The sequence below is a fragment of the Rissa tridactyla genome, chromosome 2, assembly GCF_028500815.1.
Source record: "Rissa tridactyla isolate bRisTri1 chromosome 2, bRisTri1.patW.cur.20221130, whole genome shotgun sequence".
In the NCBI taxonomy this organism is placed as follows: domain Eukaryota; kingdom Metazoa; phylum Chordata; class Aves; order Charadriiformes; family Laridae; genus Rissa; species Rissa tridactyla.
Window position 1 is genome coordinate 70,270,561 of NC_071467.1, and position 24,708 is coordinate 70,295,268.

General features: G+C 41.1%; 1 protein-coding gene across 1 annotated transcript in view; it reads left to right on the plus strand.

Moving 5' to 3' along the window:
- The first annotated feature begins 5,476 nt into the window (after positions 1–5,476).
- Positions 5,477–24,708, plus strand: part of TERT (telomerase reverse transcriptase) — a 32,715-nt gene continuing 13,483 nt past the window's right edge. The window contains exons 1-8 of the mRNA XM_054193160.1: positions 5,477–5,827; positions 6,981–8,886; positions 11,536–11,731; positions 14,156–14,345; positions 17,717–17,899; positions 19,208–19,369; positions 19,756–19,851; positions 21,899–21,984. Of these exons, the coding sequence (XP_054049135.1) occupies positions 5,600–5,827; positions 6,981–8,886; positions 11,536–11,731; positions 14,156–14,345; positions 17,717–17,899; positions 19,208–19,369; positions 19,756–19,851; positions 21,899–21,984 (3,047 nt within the window). The 5' untranslated portion in view covers positions 5,477–5,599. The remainder of the gene's footprint in view (positions 5,828–6,980; positions 8,887–11,535; positions 11,732–14,155; positions 14,346–17,716; positions 17,900–19,207; positions 19,370–19,755; positions 19,852–21,898; positions 21,985–24,708) is intronic.

Here is a 24,708-nt window from a genome sequence, read left to right on the forward strand (position 1 = left end):
CGCTCAGCCGAAACAAAAACATCCGTGTGTTATCAACACTATTTTGAGCACAAATCCAAAACACAGCCCCATCCTAGCTACTATGAAGAAACGGAATTCTATCCCAGCCAAACCCAGCACACACGGAAAATGCATTTCCCCTCAAACTCTAATAGTGAAAGGCAGCGTGAAACAGCGAGGAAAAGTCTGCCTGAGGAAGAGCAAAGTACGATGCACTTGGGCATGGCTGGCTGTCAGCCAAGAGGCTGAGAAAAGGATCAAAGGGATCCTCCTTCCTGTGGAGGAAATGCTGGGACTGAGGGGTGAAAAGCAGCATTCAACATTAATTAAACAGAATTGAAAAGTTCAAAGTTTGACCGACACAGGGCGTCTGACGCAGTGAAGACCACGACTCTGAGGACACAAATGTAGAAGGAGAAGGAAACGCTAAACAACTTTTTTTAAGGAGCGACAGGCAAGTAGGGAGAAGCTGAATCAAACAGAAAGGCTGGGGCTGGTGTGAGAACAGAGACACACCATTCAGGGACCATCGCACACAGTGCGAGAGACACACAGTGGCCTGGGAGGAGCACTTCAAATCTGGAGAAGGGACCACTGCAACTCTCAGGGAGAGTCCCAATCCAGAGGACTGGGGTGGAGACACATGGGAAGAGCCAGACCCATGTAAGTCTGGTAACAGTAATAGTAGTGGTAGAAAGGGCTCGTTCCCCCACACCACTGCAAGATGAGCTCTGTAACTTAGGAAGCCGGCCAGAGAAACAAATGGCACCTCCAGTTACCAAGACCACTGTAAAGACAACCAAGGATGAAGATGCAGCCCACCAGAGAAGCGAGCAAGTCACTGTCCCAGCAGGCTGCATTCCACAAAAGAGGAAAGCTGTGATGGGTGCCCTATAAAAGGGGTTACACTGAGTGGCTGGTTAAACTGGAGGGATGTCCTTGGCTAACACCATATGACTGTATGGGTCTAGCTCGAGCAGCCGCCTCGGGGTGAGATTGGGACCAAGATCAGCCACATTGGCTGAAGATCCCCCAGTCAGTGACAACTCAGACTGATGGATGTGACGGATCAATAAGGGGTCTTACTCTGACAAACTGTTCTGGGTCTAGCTGAGACAGAGTTAGTTACCTTTCTTCATAGCAGGCTGTGTGGTGCCGGGCTCTGGATCCCTAACAGTGTTGTCACCACACCAACATTTTGGCTATTGCCGACCAGTGCTTGCACAGTGTCAAGAGTTCTTTTTTCCCACCCTGCCCACCCACAGTGAGTAGGCCAGGGTGGGCAAGAAGTTGGGAGGGGACACAGCTGGGACAGCTGACCTGAACTGACCAAAGGGATATCCCGTCCCATATAACCTCATCCTCAGCAAATGTAACGTTGACTCCTCCATTATGCCAGAGTTATCAATGTGTTCACTAAATCCATTCTCTATTACAGAGTTAGTCAACTTCCACAGCAGAGTCCTCAGACTTACTGCTAGGTAGTCCCCGTGATCTCCTTTGAGGTCCTTGGTGTCATGTTACATATTTTCATAGCTTGTGATATTAAAACATTCTGGCATGATTGAGGCAGTTGTTCAGTCACTGAGTTCCTTTAAACTCACCGGTAAATACCATTTGATCATGGAGACTCACTGATTTTTTGAACGTTTTTTTCCTCTCTCTTTATTGAACAACATAATTTGTAGTATTTGAGCTTGAGACAGATCATGCTGTGTGCAACAATGTGCCACAGGACCCTCCTCACGTTCCTTATTGCCACGGTTGCCCCAAGTCTTCCTTCTCTACTTTTACATTACAGACTTCCTGGCAAGCCGTCCCACTTCTGGTGTCTGATGTTTCTTTCAGGTATGGAAAGTTATGCATCAAACTATTCCGATTTTGGTTTACTAGGTTTTTACTTTGATGCTTGAACGCAGATTCAGGTTTTTGAACGACACCTTTCTTCTTCTTCTCGTGACACTTCTCAAAACAGTCTCCTTTCAGCCTTTTCACAGGGAGCTTTAAAGAGAGAGACACATTCGCAGTAAGCTTGTGTCTTTAAATAGTCATTACTGAAGCTAAACCTAAACATAACATCTTATTTCCTTTCACTTCACTGCTGGATTACAAAAATGGCATTTTATTTTTACCACTGCACTATTTTCATCCATTCCCATGGTAACTCCCTTTTACAGGAGCTGGTTGTAAAGCAGGATGTGGATAAATTAGGTTTGCCTTGAAGGATAAGTTTTGTTGAGGAGAACTGTGGCTTCATTATTTGTACACATCTGGGTTCCCAGTACAAGAATGACATGGACATACTGGAGTGAGCCCAGTGAACTTGCCCACTAAGGGCCACTAAGATGATTAAGGAGCTGGAGCATCTGACATATGAGGAGATGCCAAGGCAGCTGGCATTGTTTAGACCAGAAGAAAAGGCTCAGTGGGGATCATATCAAAGTGTATAGATAGCTGATGTAAGCAAGATGGATCCAAACTCTTCTCAATGGTATCCAGCGACAGGACAAGAGGCAGTGGGCACAAATTAAAATACAGGCAATTCCTCTTAAACATGAAAAAACTTTTTACTCTGAGGGTGATAAAACACTGGAGCAGGTCGCCCAGAAAGGTTGTGGAGTCTCCATCCTTGGGGATATTCAAAACTGATTAGACACGGCACTGAGCAATCCGCTCTAAGTGACCCTGCTTTGAGCAGGGGCTGGACTAGACACCTCCATAGATCTCTTCCAGCCTCAGCTATTCTATGACTCAGTGATTCTATTCTTTTCCTTATTCATCCTCATAAAAAATGACTTCACTCCTTTTCCATGTCACTTCATTCCCCCACTCCCTCCTGAATTCTCTCCCCAGCCCAATGGTAGACACATAGAAAATCACGTGGCACCTGTGAAAAGAAACAGGAGGAAAGAGTCCCCCTTAACCTGGCCGTGGCAGCCCTCCTCTCCTCCTCCACCATTGCTGTGGTCATTGCCACCAATGGTCTTGCCATCAGCAAGAAGCACAGGTAGGGACTTACTGAGGGACTTACCACCAGCTGGTAGAAAGGGTCAAGAGACCTCGTCAGAAATTCAGCCTGCAGCAACAACAACCCAGTCATCTGCGATGAGCACGTCAACCAGCTTTGAGAACTTGGATCTGTCACCGCCACAGTTAGGGCCAAGTAGTTGCAACCTCACCTGCAATCAGCATGTTCTCAGCTGTGGGCACATCCTTCATGACCACCACAACCCAATTGCTTCCTTGTACACTGGTACTGGGACTGCACCTCCTAAGGAAGACCCGCTGATAGAAAGCCATAGATCAATGTCCACCTCTTCAAGGAGACCCTAAACATCAAGATCTCAGAGATGGTCCTCCTCACCTTCATGCCCTTGCTTTCTCTAGTGTCAACCCACTGGCTACTGAGGAGGACTCCATGGTGACAGTCAGGTGTCAGGTTGTCATTTTCAAGATTAATTAACCCCTATCTCTTCCTCCTCCTCCTGTTCCTCCTCCTCCTCTTTCTTCCTGAACACATTCCTCACAGGAATGGTGAACCTTGTGTTTGCCGCACGCCTAGCTGCATTAGACATCACTGTTGGGTTCTACCTTGAGGGTGCTGTCACCTTTGGAGCAATGAGGGGAGGGGAGTGTCCTTGCTGCTTTGAATAACTTCATCCCATCAGCAAATCTTGATACTTACTGTTTATTTACAGTACTTCTGGGTCATTTATGAAAGTTACACAGTGCAGACTAACGTGGAACTCTGGTGGGGATCTTCCACAGTTGAAAGAACTGACCATTTATCCCTACCTCTACTTCTTATCTTCTAACAATAATGTATCTGCAACAGCACCTTCCATTTTAGTTTTTGGTTTGTGGTTTGCTTTTTTTTTTATTGATAACATTTTCTTGCAAAGGTTTTAGGGAATTGAAGTAGAATATATCAACCAGATTACCATCATTTTCATGCCTTCCCAACCCTTCATAGAACTCAAAGAGTTTCCTAAGGCGGGACTCCCTTTTATGGGAGCTATGTTGACTAAGCAACTTGTATTTCTCCTAGCATCTACCAATCATATCTTCTGTTATTTCTACCAATTTACCTGGCATAAGCATCAGACTTAGAGACCTACAGTTTCCCAGAACTCCACTGCAATCCCTTTTACAGTCTGGAATCAAGTTTGCTACTATGAAGTCTTCAGATACCAAGAAAAGTTTTGAGTGGGAGGTTACACACTGCCATAAGCGATTTGGCTTCTTCATTCATGAGTTTGATGAGAAACCCACGACCAGCCAGTTATTTTTAGGGTTTACTCTGTTCATCACCACCATAACCTTTCCTGCAGTTGTGCTTGTTTCAGACAGACCCTCTATGGAGTCCTCAAAGGGGTTCACAGAATCATAGAGTTGCCAAGGTTGGAAGGGACCTTTCAGATCATCTAGTCCAACCATCAACCCAACTCTGACAAAAACCATCACTAAACCATATCTCTAAGCACTACATCTACCCGTCTTTTAAATACCCCCAGGGATGGTGACTCAACCACTTCCCTGGGCAGCCTGTTCCAATGCTTAATAACCCTTTCACTGTAAAAATTTTTCCTAATATCCAGTCTAAACGTCCCCTGGCACAACTTCAGGCTGTTTCCTCTTGTCCTATCGCCTGTTACTTGGGAGAAGAGAGCGACCCCCACCTCGCTACAACCTCCTTTCAGGTAGTTGTAGAGAGCGATAAGGTCTCCCCTCAGCCTCCTTTTCTCCAGGCTAAACAACCCCAGCTCCCTCAGCCGCTCCTCATAAGGCTTGTTCTCCAGACCCCTCACCAGCTCCGTTGCCCTTCTCTGGACCCGCTCCAGCACCTCAATGTCTTTTTTCTGGTGAGGGGCCCAAAACTGGACACAGGACTCAAGGTGGGGCCTCACCAGTGCCGAGCACAGAGGGACGATCACTTCCCTCGTCCTACTCACCACCCTGTTCCTGATACAGGCCGGGATGCTGTTGGCCTTCTTGGCCACCTGGAATCTTCCCGGTTTCTTCCTGAGGAAATCTACCTTAATAAACCAGCAAGACTCGCTTAAAAAACTCCTTCAATACCTCCGAAACTTTCTCCCAACGCCTTTCTTGACCCACCCCAAGCACCCTGAAACACGCCGCGTGAATTACCCACCAAAAAAAAAAAAAAAAAAAAAAAAAAAGACGCTACCAAGCTGCCTGAAAATAAAAGCCCAACGCGCACCTGTGGTGGCCCACGCTGCTTCTCAGCCCCACGGACACCCCCCGCCGCCCTCGGCCCTGCCTCACCCGGCGGCTGCGGCGGAGGGAAGGAGCTCCGGAGCTGGACAGCGGCCTACCCGCGCCGCCCCGCCCCGCCCCGCCCCGCCTCGGCCGCCGCCCCTCCGCGGCCACGTTGGGGCCCGGCGGCGCCGGGAGGCAGCAGCCGGAGAACAATTTCGCGAGGGGCGTTTACTTACTTTTGATTTATTTTATTTATTTAATTTTTTTTTAAAGTTCTTTTTTAAAGAGCGGCTCCCTGCTGCCCGCGGAGCTGCGCGGGTGGGGTGCGGGAGGGGAGCGCGGGGCCGCCCCACGTGGCCGCGTTCTCCCCCGCTATAACATGGCGGGCGCGGAGCCCTTCGCCGCAGTGCTGGCCGCCTTGCGCGGCTGCTATGCCGAAGCCGCACCGCTGGAGACCTTCATCCGGCGGCTGCGGGAGAGCGGTACCGGCGAGGCGGAGGTGTTGCGGGGCGACGACGCCCCCTCCTACCGGACCTTCGTGGGGCAGTGCCTGGTGTGCGTCCCCCGCGGGGCCCGGGCCATCCCCCGGCCCTTCACTTTCCAGCAGGTAGGAGGCTGGGCGCGACTGATGGCGGCCCGGCTCGCACCTGCCTTGGGCCCGGGGGCGGCCGGAGCAGCGCAGCCTTCGCCGGGGAGCGAAGACCCCCCACCGCCCGGCTGGCGGAGCCGGGCCTTCCCCGTCGGCTATCGGCAGCGGTGAGGGGCCGGGGAGAGGGCTCCCGGCGCCGCCGCCCGCCCTGGCGGGGTAGCAGGGCGCTTCCTGTCCTCCATGCCGGCGCGGGGGCGGCCGACCTCGGCCCCTCATGGCTGCCGGGCCTCCCCGCCGGGCCTCGGCTGGCGGGGAGAGGTGAGGGATCATCCCCCACGCCCTGCACCACCGCCTTCCCCTTCTGGGGGGTGGGCGAGAGAAGCCCTGGCGCCAGCGGGTGGGCGGGAGGTGACAGAGAAGGTCGTGCGTGGCAGGGGCTCCCCGAGTCTCCGCTTGCCCCATGGGGGTAGGAGTGAACGGACCGCATGTGGCCGGGGAGCGACTGGAAACGAAAACCGCCGCTTTTCCCCCATGCTCTGAGAGGATAGAGAAGGGGGCGGGGGGAGAACTGCTGGCGGGTCGGGTCGGTGTTTAAGCAGAAGAAACTTTTTTTCGGAGAGGCAAAGGCCGCTTCGCTCCCCGAGTTACGGGGTGCACAGGCAGAACCGTGCGACGGTAGGAAACAAACTCCGCAAGCTCGTTGAGCGGGTTTTAGAATCGTGAACCGAGTGGTTTAGTTGGAACTTTTCTTTACGTAAAAGGAAATGGAGGCCTCAAGAAAAATCAGTGTTCGTACCCTGGAGGTCAGAGCCTGCGTGAGCACGGGCAGGGTGACCTGAAGGCCTTGGAGTCCTGGTTGCTGAGGGAGCCTTGGGGAGTAGCGTAGGGTGTTCCCTGGGCATGAAAACCAGGATCAAAGGGGCAGACGTTAAAAAGACTTCCTTAAAGCCGTAGGCCCGTATTGCTGCATGTAAACATCTTGTAGCACGCTTGAAAATCTTACTTTTTGGGTGTAGCGCTTGTAAATCGTTAATATTTCTTTGAAAGGTTTTCATCTGAAGGTGATGTCTAGGATTGTGTGTCTTGCGTGTCTGTTTATTTAAAGCATATGTTGTGGTTTATGGAAGAGTCGGTGATAAAAGCTCATTTTCTTTTTTCTTTCTTTCTTCAGTTATCTAGTCAGAGTGAAGTCATCACAAGAGTTGTTCAGAGACTGTGTGAAAAAAGGAAGAAGAACGTCCTCGCGTATGGATATTCATTACTGGATGAAAACAGTTCTCATTTCCAAATCATGCCGTCTTCAAATATATACAGCTACCTACCCAATACCGCAACAGAAACCATTCGTATCAGTGGCCTCTGGGAAACATTGCTGAGCAGAATAGGGGATGATGTCATGATGTATTTGCTGGAACACTGTGCAATCTTCATGCTGGTTCCCCCTAGTAATTGTTACCAAGTTTGTGGGCAACCAGTTTATGAACTCATTTCACATAATGTGGACTCATCCTCAGTGTTTGTTAAACAAAGGTTTTCAAAGCATAAACGTAGTAGCTTGCTTGACTATATGCAAAAAAGACTTATGTTTCATAGACAGTATCTTTCAAAGTTGCAGTGGTGGAAATGCAGACAAAGACTTGAAGCTAATGTCTCCAGCATGGGAAATAAAAAAAATAGCAAGATACAAAGCTTAGTGTCCAGTTACCAGTATTCTGCAAAAGCTGTTTGTAAAGCAAGAAAACAGATAAGAATGGTTAGCAAACATCTGGAAAAACAGAGTGGCTCCAGTTTATATTTTTCGGCTACAGTACCGTCTTTAAAAAGGAAGATTGATAGGGAACAACCTGAAATTCCAGCTAAGAGAGCAAAAGTAGAGGAGAAAATGAGAGAGGAAAAGGCTTGTAATCTGACTCCCGATGTAAACCAAAGTAGTTCCAAGAGATATGGAACTGGGTATGTAGCATCACATGCTGTAAGTCTCATTAAAAAAAAGCACATTTCTCAAAGAAGTAACAGTGATATGTCTGGTCCTTCTTTAGTTCACACATCTCATGATGGGAAGAAATTTGTGGCAGGTGAAAGCTCTTTTCCACGAGGAGTTCAGAGTAACAGACCTTTAAAGTCCAGCATTGAAAGACAAGTAGAATCCCATAGGAAGGTAGTAGAGATGCATATGTACAAATCTGAGTTGGATTCTGTACAAATCAAACCCATGGAGGGTGTCTCTTCAATTTGCAGAAGGCGGGAAAGTCCCCTAGCTCATTTGGCAAAGAAGTTGCCAAATACGTTCTTGCGTTCTGCAGTATACATTGACAGGAAGTTTCTTCTGTATTCTCACAGGAGTTTCCAAGAATGTTTTCCTAAATCGTTTCTATTGAATCGCTTGCAGGGCTGTCAGGCAGGTGGAAGACAGCTTATAGAAACTATATTCTTAAGCCAAAATCTCTTGGAGCAAAAGCACAACCAGAGTCTGCCACATCACAACTGGAGAAAGAAGAGGTTGCCCAAACGCTACTGGCAAATGAGACACACATTTCAGAAACTGTTAAAGAACCATGGGAAGTGCCCTTACTTAGTTCTCTTGAAAAAAAATTGCCCTGTTTGGATATCTGAAAGCAGCATGAGAAAAACCGAGCTGCCTTGTCAGGCGGCCTTGCCTGGGGAAGCAGAGGTTCACGAGCAAGCAGAACAGTTTGGGAAAGAGCCTGCCGAGTTTGTGACAAGTGTCAGATGTGAATCTGGTCACACTGATGTGCCAGCCGTGTTATGTACTCCTCTTGCAAAACCTGTGCCTGGGGAGTCGCAGAGTGAGGAGCAAAACCCGGGAGAGGTGTGGGATGCAGCCCTCCGGGAGCTCCTCAAGCAGCACAGCAGCCACTGGCAGGTGTACACCTTTGTGAGGGAGTGCCTGGAGCGGGTCATCCCCGCTGAGCTTTGGGGTTCAAACCATAACAAGTGCCGGTTCTTAAAAAACGTGAAAGCATTCATTTCCATGGGGAAGTTTGCTAAGCTTTCGTTGCAGGAGTTGATGTGGAAGATGAGAGTGAATGACTGCATGTGGCTTCGTCTAGTCAAAGGTACTTCTTATATTAAAGAACTAAGTGGTGGGGGTGTCAGATGATGGTGTTCACGCTTAAGGTGGGAAGGGGAGAGTACTGAATCAGAGTTGTTGGGTTCTTTGGGTAGCTGAGAGAGCAAACCTAGTGGTGTTTGTAATTGATGGTGGGAGAACACTTAAGCCCATCTTCCTTCCAAAAGTTAAGTTTTCATTCACGCCTTTTGTGTTTAATAGGATGACATTTTCATAAACATGAATTCAGAACTTGGGCCTTTCAACAAAACCTTCCCTTCCACCCCTACCCTGCAAATTGCAGTAACTCTGAAAATTCATTGAAGCGTGACCTAAGCACGTAAGGAACAAACGTAGTCTGCCTGTTGGTTACCGTAAACCTTCAGAAAGAACTAAAGGCAAACCAAGACACTTGTAGTGGCATGTGTTCCTCTGCTATGGGAGTGAACCATCCCACAGCGTGTTTCCCCCCTCCTCACATCAACCCTGCACGAAAGATGTGAGTATGGGACCCATGCAATACGGGGCTTGTCCTGCCATACGTCTAGAGCTCTTTTCTAGGAACAAGAGACCCTTACTGAGCACTGCTTCAGGTTGGGTAGTTGTTGGTGCAGAGTTCACCAGACTGAGTGGTCCCTGGCTGAAAGCTGTCATGAGGGCATCAGCTGATTGCTCAAAATTCTCTACAGATCCCTTCTGTTTAGTCCTTTCAGTTGATGAAGGGTAAATCTTGCTTCCTTGAAGAAATCTTTCTTCCTAGGGCTTAAGCCTAGGCTGAAGCTGTGGTTCTTTGGTTGATTGCTGTAGGATCTAATGCATGTCATTTTTCTGTGCTTCCCTTCTCCATCTACACAATGTGGATTGCACTTCTTAACTGGTATGTTTGCAGTATTTGTTCTTACCTCGTGATGTACTTGGATCCTACAGTAACGTGAGCTGAAAATGCTAGTCCTTTTTAAAAGGCATGATAAGGTTTTGCAATTGCTACAGGTTCTTTGTAAGAGGAAAATAAAAAATCTGATGGTTGAGAGATGATGCCTAAAATAGGGAAGGTTACACTTCCACAAAAAACTGTTAATTCTAACAAATATATTGATTCTTTATTCAGAAACTGTAGCTCAAAACGTGGTTTTCAAAATGCTGAGGAGTTCAATATTAAAAAAAAAAAATTATTGTAAAATACACATTTGTTTCATTGTCATTTGTAACATCTTATCTTAAAAAAAATGTAATAGTCTTATTCTCTGGCCTTATACAGGGAAAAGGAACATATAGGCTTGTTTTTAATTTTCATGAAACTACTCCCTTGTGCTTGAAGTTTAAACACATATTTAATTGCTTTACTGCGCTGAAGGTGGGTGGTTTTTTCCTCCAAAGTAGTAGTAGTGGTTTCTTGTCAGTTCCCTGAATTGTAGTCATCATTTACATCTATTGTGAGAACTTAGAAAACAAATGAACTAGTTCTAGGACAGCTACTTAACAACATTCTGATGTAATTTGTGTATCACAGCTGCATGTTGCAACGCTTCAGATAGAGCATTTTCTAACAATCATTGGATTTTTTTTTCATTGATGTTACCTGGCTTCTGTTGAAGTGAACACTGTTTTATCTCTTTATGGTAGTCTTCTCATAGGTGCTGTAAATACATGGAAATGTCTCCGCCCTGAAGCGCACAAAAATCAAACAGGGTAGAGAACTGGAAACATACTTCCATTTTATAAGTTTCAGTGTTAAGCCTCAGCTCTGTTGTGTCAAAATTAAGCTGCTTTTAACACATCTGTGCCATAATCATGATTTGTGCTATTCAACTAAACTAATATGTCTGTATAATTTCTTCAAATTATCCTGTTGTATTTTGCTAAATTCTACTCTTAATTAGAGTATTATTGGAAGTTGTCAGAAATACAGTATTGTAGCACGGGGTTTTTTATTCCCTACTTGCCTACCAATATTTAGACATCACTACAAATCCATGTGGCCTAAAATTTGACAGTAGCTGGGAATATTCTGGGTTCATGATTTTTATGTCATCTAAATGTTGCAAGTGCTGATGGATTTAGGGTGGTTTGGGTTTTTTTTTTCTTTTTTCTTTTTTTTTTTTTTTTACTGCAGCAATGACTTTTATATAGGCTGTCTGAAATAAAGCCTAACCCTGAAATTAATTTTCATGTTATTGAGAAATCTGAATATCATTCTTATCACCCAGCGAGCCCAGTTAAATTCTGTTATTTTTACAGTATACCTAAGTATTTTCATTTTTTGCTCGTTTTTTAAAACAAGTTTTATGTTGTAGTACACTTATTTCCATTTTACCTTTCCCTTCACAATAGTCTTGCCTTTCTGCATTAAAGATCTTGCACAGTCGGTGCTGGGGGAATAAAGTAAGCCTTTAGGCTACTAATAGCATGTATTCGTATCCTATCTGTCAGTTTGTCATTGCAAATTAGTTTCTGTGTTTCTACTTTAAGCTTGGGTCACGTTATGTAATGCCAGTGAAAATTTGGAGTGACATCCATGCAATTGTGCTTTTTTTCTTTTCATTAACCTCAAGCTAAGCAAAGAGTGTTTTGTGTGGGTTTTTTGTTTGTATGTTGTTTCTTTACTGATACAAATAGTTGATATTTACTATAACTACCTTTGAATTGTTTATTGAAGGTGATCACTTTGTTCCTGCCTATGAACATTGTTTCCGTGAAGAACTTTTGGCTAAATTCCTGTACTGGCTGATGGATACCTATGTTGTTGAGTTGCTCAGATCATTTTTCTATATCACCGAGACCATGTTCCAGAAAAACATGCTTTTCTACTACCGAAAGTTTATTTGGGGCAAGTTACAGAACATTGGAATTAGGTAACATTAGAAAACTAATCGAACATTAATGGAATGTGTGGAAATCTCATGTTTTGTAGTGTAAAGATATCAATCTGCTTTAATTTTTGACCATTTATCCTCCTTTTATTTGATTAATTTCCCAAAAGAAAATTCAGCCTGTGGCTGTAGTATGCGCAACTTATAAATTCAGAAATATTTTATGTGAGAAAACTGATGCAAATTTAGAGTACTGTGGTAGGAGAAGAGAAACCTTTGCAATAACAAAATCGATTATGAAGAGGTTTTTGGTTTTGTAAATCATTTTTTTATACCTTTTAAAAATGAGTGAAGCATGGTGACAGAATCCCAAAGTAACCCTGGGAAAGTTAATTTTAAAAATAATCTGCTTTTACTGCTTTAATTTAAAAAAAAACGACAACAACAAAATATCTCTGCTGAAATGCTGTAATACTCTATTCAGACAGTAATTTTGTGGTTTGGGCTTTTTTTTAATTTTTTTTGAAGGTTGAGGGATTTAAAAGCTGCATATCTTCTTTTTAGTGCGGCTGTGGAATTCCTGGCTTCTTTTTTGGTCTTAAAAAATACATCCATGTATTTAAGTTATGGCATTGTTTAAGATCAAATTTTAAGCAATTAAGTGAGAAAATAGGAAAGATGTAGTGATTTTAATGAACAGTATTGTGCACACATCTCCATGGTTGATGTCTTTTGGATTTTCATTATACATTGTTGGTGTCTGAGAGCTTTGGAACTGTGCAAAATGAGCATAGTTGATGCCTTGTGTTTTAATAGTTGTATTATATGGTGAACCTTTTGCATTCACAGTGGTCTGTTGATCTGCAGTGTTGTATGTGTGATTTTTTTTTTTCCCCTCCTGCCCCATCGCTCCCTCATTTTAACATTGGTATCTCCAGTGCAGCTCTTCTGAATATGTGTTTGCACTTAATGGGGCCTCAATCCTGTTTGCAGTTGTAGCACAGAATATGCAATTTAAATAGTAGTAGTTGAATATAATTTTCAGTCCCGCATATTCTGTTTGTCTTGTCTTCAAACTAACAGACTTAGTGTTGCAATTAGTGTTTTTTGTAGTTTTGATGTACTTCAAAGGCTACTTTTTGGCATAAAGTATCATCAAGTACTAACTTCTACATATCAGATACAATGCTGTTTTTAGTGGGATGTGTGACTAAAAGAAAACAAATATTTTTGGTTTTAGCCCATTTTTCCCTATTCCAAGTTTCCTGGAAAACCCCAGTGTGTAAGGACAAGGTGCTCTGAACTCAAAAGACCCTGATCGGGGATGATCCCATTTCTTCTGATTTTCTCCCCACATATTTCCCCACCGTGCAGGAGGCCCCTTCTCACCTTTGCCTCAGGAAGTCCCTGAACTGCAGATCACTGGAAGCTGGGGAAGCATCCCAAGGAGGTACTGCTGCATGCTTCCCAAGGGCATGCTGTCAGGACAGGGTGTTTGCTGTTGGCTACAGGATAGGCAGCTATATGGACTTTTGATCTGATTCCAGCAGCTGCACATGAGCTTCGCTCAAAAGTCTAGGGCTTTCAGCACTGCTTTTTTGAGTGTGCAATGTAATGTGAGGTCTTCTACTAATACAGTTTACGCATTCATACAGGTGGCAAGCAGCTTACTTCACATGGGAGGAGAGAAGTTGGGGTTTGGAGATACTGTGAGACAGCTGTTTAGGGCTGCCTCAGCTATTTTGAGGCTCTCCAGGCACTATCTTCTCTGAGGGGTGTCTGAGAGGGAAGCACATTTCTCAGTAATATGAACATACGGAGCTCAGAACTTGTGACTTGAGAGCCTTCCATTCTTCGTTATTTTCTGCTGTTCATTTTAGCTAACACCTGCTCATCAGATCCGTTCTTTTGAATTGTGTTACTGGATATCTAAATACCCTTATGTTGTATAGGTATCGTAATTATCGCAGTTCACTATAATTTTTAAGAAGTAGTAGGTCCCCTAAATGTTGGGAGTAGAACAGCCCATTACAGTAAGTCCTTCCCTGGATCTTTCTTAACATAGCTTTCAGAAGGTTCTACTCAACTTTCTTAATGTCTTTCAAGCTTCTGAAACCATGAGAAATACCCAACCACCTGTTGTTTTGCATAAAAACTACTTCATAATGTTCAAATGTATTTGGCTAACCTGTGCTTAAATTTTCATTTATGTTAACTAAGATTTTTTTTTAATTATCTTAATTTGCATCAAGCAGAAATGTGTACTCTCTTATTATTTTATTACATTGTCATTAAGATACCGTGAAATTGTTCTGAAATTCAGATTTCCGTGACACTTGCTGCAGAGTTTAATATTTGTAATTATCTTCTTAGAAAAATATTTGGCTTCAGTTATCATAAAGAGATTAAAAGTTTTAACTTACTGCCTTTCCTATTGCTTACATGAAATGTGTATTTGTATTTTAGAAACCATTTTGCCAAAGTACATCTACGTGCTTTATCTTCAGAGGAGATTGAAGCTGTCCGTCAAAAAAAATATGTTCCAATGGCATCAAAGCTCCGGTTCATTCCCAAAGCGAATGGGTTAAGACCCATAGTAAAAGTGAGCGGTGTTGTTGAAGCACGAGCATTCAGCAGGGAAAGCAGAGAAAAGAAGGTTTTTATTTTCTTTATTGTTTTGTGTGTGTTTCATGTAGGCAGCTAATAAAGCGAGTGAGGTTTTCTGTTATAAAAAAAATAGTTTTAACATGGTGAACTGGAACATTCAAATCAGAATGACTGAATGGTTCTGCCCGTTGCAACGTAGCTTCTTCCTTCCCAGTGCTTAATTACCATTAGCTTCCAGTTCCAGAATCATATTCTAACAGAATGGCATGGTCTGTCAGGTAATCATGTTTTCTTTCTCTTTTCTTTCCATCCCTTTCCCTCAGGCTTGCTGTGTCTGGTTGTGGTAGGCATTTGGCCATCTATGGGAGCAGAAGGACAGAAATGTCAGATATTGAGTATTCTGAATTAACATGTTGTATTTGTTTGGCACACCAGAGGGTGAGGGACGGATGAGGCTGGCCTATTGTGATTTACCTGAATGCTGATTTTGCACGTTATTCAGCTACTTGCCTGTTGTGCCAGGTCAACCCAGGGAGCCGAAAAGTGGTGAACTAGGTGTGTTACAGAAGGTCTAAGAAGGGTGAGGAAGCTGAATCAAGCGTAGTAGGGAGATAGAAAGGAAGCTGGGAATTGCAGCAGCGTGGGAACAGAGACAGAACATACGGTGCACAGAATAATCTATTCAACAGGCTAGTTAACCACAAGACATAGTGGGAACCCAGTTTCACTGTCTTGCATGACCGCGTTAATTGTTTTTCCTTCAGGCTGAGTCCTGTTTAGTGCACAAGATTAAGTGTTCTCCAAATGGGTGAGAGGTTAGTGGCTTAGTATTTAGTGTTCAATACGTGATCCCAGACCAAATTTACAAGGCATCTGCTAAAAGCTGCTCTGAAGTGTTCTTTCTTTATAGTCTTTGTGTGACAATCAGACTGTCAGCTTTGAGAGTATGCGCACACTTAATTTGGAAATAGCTGCAGTGCTATTGCTCCTGTAACAGATCTGGCATAAAGGATGACACGAATATACTGAGGAAGACGAAGGTTCAAAGTCAACCATGGTAGCTCATCAGGTGTTTTGAGCTAACCTGGCTGCTCTGGAGCTGAGGGGGAATATCTAGATCTGCTGAAGAGTGCAAGCAATAGACTGCTGTTGGAGCGTGCAGACAAATAACTGAGGACACTAAGGTCTTCAGCTGTTAGACAGACCTCATCTGTCTAAACTAGTCACAAAGCATAGCTAAGGATTTTCCTAAATCCATGAAAGAGAAGGTGGTGGTAGTGTTACCTCTTCTCTCAGATAGTAGGCTGAAACAGAGAGAAGTGTCTAGTGTAAAACAATCATCTTATTCATTAATTCCAACCTAATGGAAGTGATGTCTTTTTTTTTTCTTTTTTTTTTGTTCCTTTTTTCCTAAACTTGCACGGCTACTCATTTTGTTTCTGTCATGGCATTTTGTCTTGCACTCTGTTCCAGTTTCATCCTGTACCATATCCACATTGTCTCTGCTCTCCACTTTCCTCCTAGCATTTAAATTGTACAAGGAAGACGATCTTCTAGTTCTGTCTTCCTGACAATATTGCAGGTTTTGGAATTTGGAAGCCAGACTGGAATTGTAGGGGTAGTCTTGGCCAGTTTCTGTAGCTCAACACTGGAATATGTCCAGATGAATTGCCAGAGATGGTCTCCCAAATATCCAGCAAACCAACTTCTGATTTTTGGGCAACTCCCAAACTTTGCTGCAAAATACATGGTGGAATGAGTTCAGTTCTGTGAATTTGTCCTCAAATCACTGTAGATTTTGTTTTGTTTCAAAGGTTTTACGTATTTGCTTTACATCCTTTTTCCTTTTTCATTCGAACCAATATTTTTTTTATTTTTAATGGGAAGCTCAAAGCACTGGTAGGCAGCAGGGTTCTAAAAGATCTGATTTGTCTGAGTGTTTATAGTCTTTCACCGCATTCCAGCAGATCATTAAGTTTTGCAAAAATATTAACAACTCTGTGCATTGGACCTATACTGGGGAATTAAGAGGCTTGAGGGAATTCCTTCTAAAGTGAAAATGAGGAGCTACTGTGAATACTGCAACTCCAGGTCTCTCGAGTTTAGTTCAGACTGGGTTTGCAACCAGTCCCAATTTTCTTTTACTGACTCACTTGCAAACACCCATATGGCTATCAACTTTGTGAAAAGGTGAAGGTGTGTTTTTTGTGAAAAAGCAGCCATCCTGGGATAGGCTCATTAAGAAGGAAAGAAGGAACTCTTCTACTGATGTTTACTTTGATCTGGCTGCTTCTATTTACCTTTGAGCTACATCTCTACCCTTTTGACTGTTTTTCTTAGGAACTTGGGCTATAGCAGAAAAGATACCACTGCAATAATTCAGGAAAGTGTCTAAATTTTCATAAATCTTTGTTTTATAAACTGTCCAAAAACATTTTGCAGGATCAGACAATGAGCGAACATAATTACTTTATGTACACAGTGAGGTTGGACCAAGTTGTTTTGGAAGCAGTGGCAGTAGTACACTAAACACTTTTGGTGTGCTTTAGTTTTGCTGGCTTTTCACTAAAACTAATTGGTTTTTTTCAGTGCAAAAATAAATGTTTTCAGATGAATTGGAATACTTCCATAATTAGTAGTTTCAGTGTAGATATTATGATCACAATACTACCATTGACAGTAAGAAACCTTTTATGTTCTTTGTATACATTTTGGAGGACTTATCTGAAATTCTAAACTGCTTTCTAAGTGTGCTATGTGTGCGGTTTGTTTATTTTTTTCAGTAGTATGGCTTGCCCTTTCAACATTCCTTTGTTGACATGTCTGTCAATATTGGTTTTTTTCGTTAAGGTGTTTACAGACCTAGTCAACCTGCACGACTTCACTGCCACTCTGGCAATTACTATTCCCATAGCTGAGAGTTAAATCTTTGCTAATGTACTAGCATAAAGTACCTCCAGAGGCTGAACTGATGGTGCAGCTGGACTTAGCCTAAAGTCTTGGGGCACGTGTTCTTTTTGCTGCTCTTGTTGTGGTGATAGTCTCCAGCAGAGAGAATTAATGATATTTAAGAAGTTACCTTCTAATTGGTGGCTGTTTTATTTGCTGGAGTCCATCTGTTTATCTCCTTAACTATTACACCTTGATTTCCAAGAGTCAGGTACAGAAAAAACACATTTTCTATAGGATTTAGATGTTTGAAAAAAAAAGGAAAAGAAAAAAGATCTCTGAGGCTCTTTTGTCATTTCAGAGTAGTTACTGCAGCTATATTCAGGGTTTCTGAAAACTGCGGTTGACCAAAATAATATAGTAAACATACAAAATTATTCTCATCGTTCATCTAAATGTGAAATTGTATATTGCACAGAATTTAATGTATTTCAGCATACTTTAAGGTGATTCTCTTTGGTCTCTTTTTAGATGCATCACTACAACACTCGACTAAAAAATCTATTTAGTGTGTTAAATTATGAACGAACTATAAACACCAGGTTTATCGGCTCTTCAGTGTTTGGGAAAGATGATATCTACAAGGCATGGAAGAAGTTTGTTACAAAGGTTCTTGAATCAGATGGTGAAATTCCTCGTTTCTACTACGTAAAGGTATGTCTTTTTAATTACATATTCAAACTGACTCTTCAAAGTCAACTTGCAGATACTTCCATAGCTGTAATAACTGTGATCTGAGTGCATAATTATTTCTTTTTCAAAATAAACTTTTGTGCATACTTAACACAGACTCTGGTTGTTTTTTGGGGAGTGGGGTTGGTTGATTTTCTTGAGAGGAGGTGTCCCTACAGTAGATCTTCCTTTACTTTGATATTTTTCTGTCCGTCTTTCTGACGTGTAGCAGGTCTTGCTTCTGCACGTGCACTGTATTTCTGCAGTTACATTTACTTGGGTAGAAAAATGGGACAAAAAAAATAAGCTTAGATGTGCTGTTAGGACCATCTCCCCAAAGGAGAACCAGGAAAAACTTGCTACGTGCATTTGGATAAATTCAGTATGTTTTTAAAAATAGGTCTCTTTCTATCTCAGTATCATTAGTTTCTGTAGAAAATGAACACTTGAACTCTAGTGTCTCTCCAACAAGTTTCTTCTCCCACTTAAAAAAAAAAAAAGACTGCTTGTCGTATCCCACTATTTGAAGGAGTTTCTTCTTAACACTTGTTTTTCAGTTATGTGTAGCAGGCAACCTTTGAGATCAGTTCAGCGCTTTGAATTGGGGCAATTTATACAGACATATGTAAATGACACACTTTTATATATATTGTAGTGGGGCTTCTCTCTTGTGCTTTCATATGTCAGTTGTCATCCTGTCCTGAAGTTACTTTCCATGATTGTCTCGTTATCTTTCAAGCCAAAGAATCATGGCATTGACGTAGTTCTCCTAAGATTGTTGCTTCTTCACAAGGTTTTGAATTTCGACTATGACAAGTAAAAGCAGAGGTGAAACTGCAGTATGAGGTTTAGAAAAGGTAAAACTTCTGGCTTTGCAGCTTTCCAAAAGCCTAAGATGCCACCTCCATGATCATATGGAGACGAAGATTTCTTAAAATACTTAAAACGTATAAAAAATATCAGCAATAAACTTTAGTTAAATGATCGAATGTTCGGTGTTAGATCTAAGGTTGCATATGGTATCATATTCTGTTAATAACAAGAAATGTGCTAAAACTGATGATTTGGTTATCCCTTGTAAGGGAAAACTCATTGATGAGTGATGAAAGGTGTTGCAGATAAGCAATGAGTTGTTGTTTTGTCACAAATTTGGACTGAATAATGCAGTAATTTATTTCCTATGTGATTTATCTTTCAGCCTTTTTTCATACTACCACAGCAATTAGTTTACAGTGCTCCTTTACAGCGATTCTGATGAATTCATAATGGAAGATACTTCTTCTATTTCAGGCTGATGTCTCCAGGGCTTATGATACCATTCCTCATAATAAACTTGTGGAAGTGATTTCACGGATCTTAAACCCCGAGAAAAGAACTGTCTACTGCATACGGCGCTATGCCATGATTATGATTACCACAAATGGAAAAGCCAGGAGGTTCTATAGGAGACATGTATGACTTGCTGATTTCTTCTATTTGCTGCTGTAGATACGTTTCAATCCAAGGAATATTTTTGTTTATAGCTTTTTTTAGTCACAACTTGGATGAGGTAATTACTTCATAAACCCTTTTTTAATAGTGTTGGATATTTTCCAGAGGTAGCAAAGCTTCCTTTTCTTCCTTAATTTTTGCACTTTTTATTCAGCGTTAATAAGAATAAAGATAAATGTGTTATGGAAATAGAGAGATGTGAGGGAGCTATTTCATTTTAACAACAGCTGAATTGTTGGATTAAAATAACGCAATAAGGCTGGCCCTTTGACCTTCACTGAATAAAAGAGTCAGATACTGAATTTTCTATTGCTTTTGTCATTTATTTCTTTACACTCAATATGTAGGTTTCTACTTTCAAGGATTTTATGCCAGACATGAAGCAGTTTGTGTCTCAGCTTCAGGAGAATACTTCATTGCAAAACGCAATAATAGTTGAACAGGTAAGTATTGGGAGACTTCCTTTCAACTGAAAAAGAAAGCTACAGAAGAATTGGAGGAAGACTGGGATTTTTGATTGAATGTACATATTATGTGGTGACACCACCTCTCTTCTAGTTACCCAGCAGCTTCCATAGAAAGATTTTTGTCATCTCTTCTTTGATAACAGGCTCTCAGTGTTCAGTGGAAGAAGTGCACCAGGCAAGAAATCTGACAAAATATCCTTCTAGACTTCTTCCAGATTTTATCATCCTCTCAAACTTTCACTTTAACCAATGTTTTCTTTTTCCTTTCCTAACTCCATTGTTTGTTGCAGCAGTTCTCAAGGGAGAACTTAACTGTCTGAGTAAAGAAGGGCTTCAACAGTTGCTATCTCCAAAACACACAGAAGTAAGAATGAGTAAAATGTATTCTAAGCTAAGTAGCTAAGGAAATAGGTGTGGCATCTTGAATAACAAACTGCATAGAATAGAAAAATTAATTGGAAAAAAGAAAGAAAAGCTTATTTTAATTATCACCTGCCAAGGTTGATAAGAATGAACTCTTCTTTAGAAGAGTTAAAATGCAGCACAAAATAAGATCAACTTTTGTATTTTTTGTTTAAAGAGATTTCTCACTTTCAGTGAATTAAAGTATGGTTAAAAATGATATGTATCTTAAAGTTACTCCAACTGATGCTTTGTTACAAGAAGCAAGCATCCTTCTGTTGTTTTAGTTCTTGTCCTGCAGAGAACTGTACTAATTGAGTTTGTTCTCAAGACTTCCTTCTGTGCAAGGAGCATGCCAGAGAAAGGCATAAAAGTAGATTATGTGCTTGGTCAGTTTCTTAATACGTTTTATTGTTCAGCATCATGGTGTTCCATTCCATGATAACAACCTGCAAGATTCCTGAGCATCAGCTGACCAGACAGGTATTTTCTCACAGGCTACTTTCTCTTTAAATTTTTTTTGTTCTAAACTTGCCAGTGGAAAATTTTTACATAGGGTAATTTATGCTTCTAACATACAAGTAAGATGATCTTGTATATGTATGGACATAGGAGTAGAATATACAGTGTGCACAATTCCAGGATCCTACAAAGTGCAGAGAGCCTAGTGAGTACATGGATGAAAATGAAAACTAGCTGCATCTATGATGATGATGATGTGTATGTAGGTTTTGTTTTATTCTTTTTTTTCCAGTGGACTCTGGTTTAGATAACTATGCCAGATATTGTGTGAACAGCAGCATTCTATTTTGAAATATTCTGCGTCTGAAAACAATTCGTGTGTGTGTGTGACATTACTTTTTTAAAAAAAACTTATTCTGAGAAAAGTATCATGGCAGCCTGGGTGTGGGTACCACAGGTACATCGTGTTAGCTCTTCAATACAAATAACCATGACCTCACATGGCTCTATCCAAAGCTGAGGGCATTTGCCTGATATCTGATCTCTGCAAATAGGAAGTCATTTTGCTTTAGTTCTCATGAAGTCATTATTGAAGGGATTTAAACTGCTCTAAAATAATTTCTTTATTACACAGTTTTTAAAACAAAGCTTCATAAATATTGGATGGACAGGCAGTCACTCATGGAATCGTTGGTAATATGTGGCAAAGAATGTGTTTTGCAGCAGAACTGGCCAGTGAGTGTATCTATACTTGTGGAATTATAAAGAACAAGACAGTTACAGAAATTGCCCTGCAGGATAGAAAGCGGCCAAAAGAGTGACATGCATTGTAATAATCCAGTATAGTATACCAGTACTTTAAAAAGTGGTTTGGGATGTTGTATTTGACTATTTTTCCATGTAACACCAATCAAAACTGCTTTTCTCCTAAAGCAAAACAAAACCAGAACTGCACTGTTCACTTGTTGGATGTGAGCAGCTTTTTAGTGTGTATATTCAGATCTTGGTATTAGGTGTTTTGTTTCTTGCCTTAGGGGTTTGAACTACTTCAGTCTAGCTTTTTATAGAGGTTTCTGCTTATCTTCTAAGTTTATACTGTATTTTTAGTTTCAGTACATTTCTAAAGTACAAATCTTGCTTTGTTTTGTCCCATTTCTAGAGCTTAACTTTTAATGAGACAAGTTCCAGCCTGTTTACTTTTTTTCTTCAAATGATACATAACAACATCCTGGAGATTGGGAGCAGGTAAAAAAATAAGTTAGTTTTTCCTTGTATAGTGTTTTTGGTTTTTTTTTTTTTGTTGGTTGTTTTTTTTTCTGTTAAGCAGAATACTTTTAATTGGCTCAGGGGATTTTTGAGAGCTGTCTTTTAAAGATTTATATTTCATGTTAATTTGAAATCAGTTTAAGCTCCATAAAAGCATGAAGAGTTTGGAATCAAATTTGTATTTGGATGAAATTTCTCTTTCCCAGCTGGATGATGTTAACTATAAACAGAATGCATTTTTCTAAAATGTGTAACCTTCTTTATTTAAAACTGGAAATGTGGTTCAAAAGAAAAATACTTTAAAAGGTTGGAATCCATAGTGGTGAACAAAAGCAAGGTAATGTCCAAGCAATCGTGCAAAAACCTTGTTAGTCATTTCTCTATAGTGAAAAATTAAACCTTTTCTACGTGGCCTTGCTATTTGGCAAGTTGCAATAAAAATAAAAGGCAATAACAGTAGGAATTTAAATTATTGGCAACTCCAAAACTAGGAAACAGATGTTATAGAGGGTAGTAACGCACATTTCTTCTTGTGATGCTAGAAGAGCTGATTATGTTTTGCTCCTAGGTGGCAAATGTGTGTACCACGTCTAGAAAACAAGTACTTACATGATCTTTATTCTGAATGAGGTATATTAGCATGAATAGCTTCTTGCTCTTGAAAAAATACCTTTATTTTAGAATATTTAATCTCACAAAATTGAGGGAGCGGGAGAAAAGCTTTCAGGGAGGGAAAGAGAAGAGTGTTTATAGGTTTTTTCTAGCACTGATGCTTACACTGCCCTTGGCAGGATCCTGAGAATGCTGACGTGGCGTGCCGTTAGTAAGGACTAACTGACATCAGTGTGTTTAATAAAAGTTTAATGGTTTTAAAGAAAGCGCACCCTGACAAAGCCAGCTTCACGCTTATTTAAATTCAGTCACAGCTTGGCTGAAAAAATACTGTTTCTCCTGGAATGAATTTGCCCTTTTAAAGTAGCTCATTCTCATTTGTTCAAAAAAAAACCCCACAACTGCAAATAAGTTTAGAAAATGAATACACTCTTTAACTGATGGTTCTCAAAAAGCCATCACAGTTAGTCAATATTCACTTCATGTGTTGAGAAAAATGCTGATTTTTGAGCTGGGGACCTAGAAGGACTCTCTTAATACCATTTAATGTATTTGTCAAAAGTCTGGAAAAATGTGAAGTTGCTGCTAGAAAAATGTGCAGATGACTCAAAACATAGGTAAGATCACTGCTAGAATGGTAGTATGTGGCTCCCGTGTCCAGTTGCATTTCATTTGCTTTGATTTCACTAAGCCATTCATGTAGTAATGGTAAAATGGACATTGTAATATAGTATCTCAGTACTTCAGAAGAGTGTTGTGAAAATAATTCCCCTGGATTTTGTGAGGTACACTCATTCTGTTGCTGCCAGCATAGAAAAATCCACAAGGTAATGGGGAGCTCTGTCTTCAGGAGTATGTCAAGATGTGATACATTACTATTACTGCGTGTGGTGTTACTGGCTTTAAGTAACGAGATGGGGGAAGTATTAATGAACCTTTCCCTGGCTATGTCTATATGAATTCTTTGAAGCCATGAGAAGTAAATCAAGATTTACTCTTTTTGCAAAATAACAACTGGCAACTTCAGTGAACTTTTCAAGGAGGGGGGGGAGGCTGAGTATAATTACAAATAGTAAGGGTTAGCATTTCACAGGTTTTCCTAATCAGAAGTAAGATAGCTTCATGCCTGAGCAGATAAATGAGGAAATAAATGTGATTTACAATATAGCTGAGATGTATAAAACATGTTCTATTGGACTAAGCCATCAGTAATTTCCCTAAAGTTAAAGTGATGTTTATTTGTGGAAAAACAAAACAAACCCAGAAACAAAAACCCAAGAAAATATTTTCCTTGGCCGGATCATGCTGTGCAAGTATATATGCAAAGAATAAACACCTCAATTTAAATTACTGCTTTAAATTAAATTGTTTTGTAGTTAAACATTTTTACTCTGACTTGTGCTGCTGAAACAATTTTGGTTTTGTTTGTTTGTTTGTTTGTTTTTTCCAGAAAACTTAGCAAGGTAAGTGGTGAACATTTATATTTTAATTTAATGTGGATGTCTGCTATTTCTGAAAAAAGTTGGAAATGTTCTATCTCAAAATCCACCTGAATTTAATTCCTGCTGTCGATGTACAGTATGAGCTTCAGCCTAATTGATTTTTAATGGGCACTGGCTGGGAGCTGTTTGGATAATAATTAAAAATAAATAAATTCTAGTTTGAAAGGTTTGTCCAGTGCACTTTGTTTCTTGTACAAGAACACTTGTTTTGAAGCTATGTAAGATGTAACATAAAGAACTACAAAGCTTAAATGAAGGGTGGCTCTGCAGCTGAAGGAGGAAGGAGACACTGAGGTTTGCAATCAGTTATAAAATGTCGTTCCTGTAATGACAGTTGTCTACTGGAGTTTGTTAATAAGAAAGGAGTGTGTGTATTAGCATGTTTTTTCACTGGTTAATTTAAAACTTCTGGAGCCATATGTAGATTCCTAGAGGAAAGAACAAACAAATTTAAGTAAGGCTAACTAGCAAGTATGTAGCATATTTCTTATTGAAACATATATGTTGTACTTGAAAATAATAAGTAAATGTTTAATGGCTATTGGAATCTTCTTGTTGCGTGTTTAGATTTTTTTTTCCCCCTTTTTTT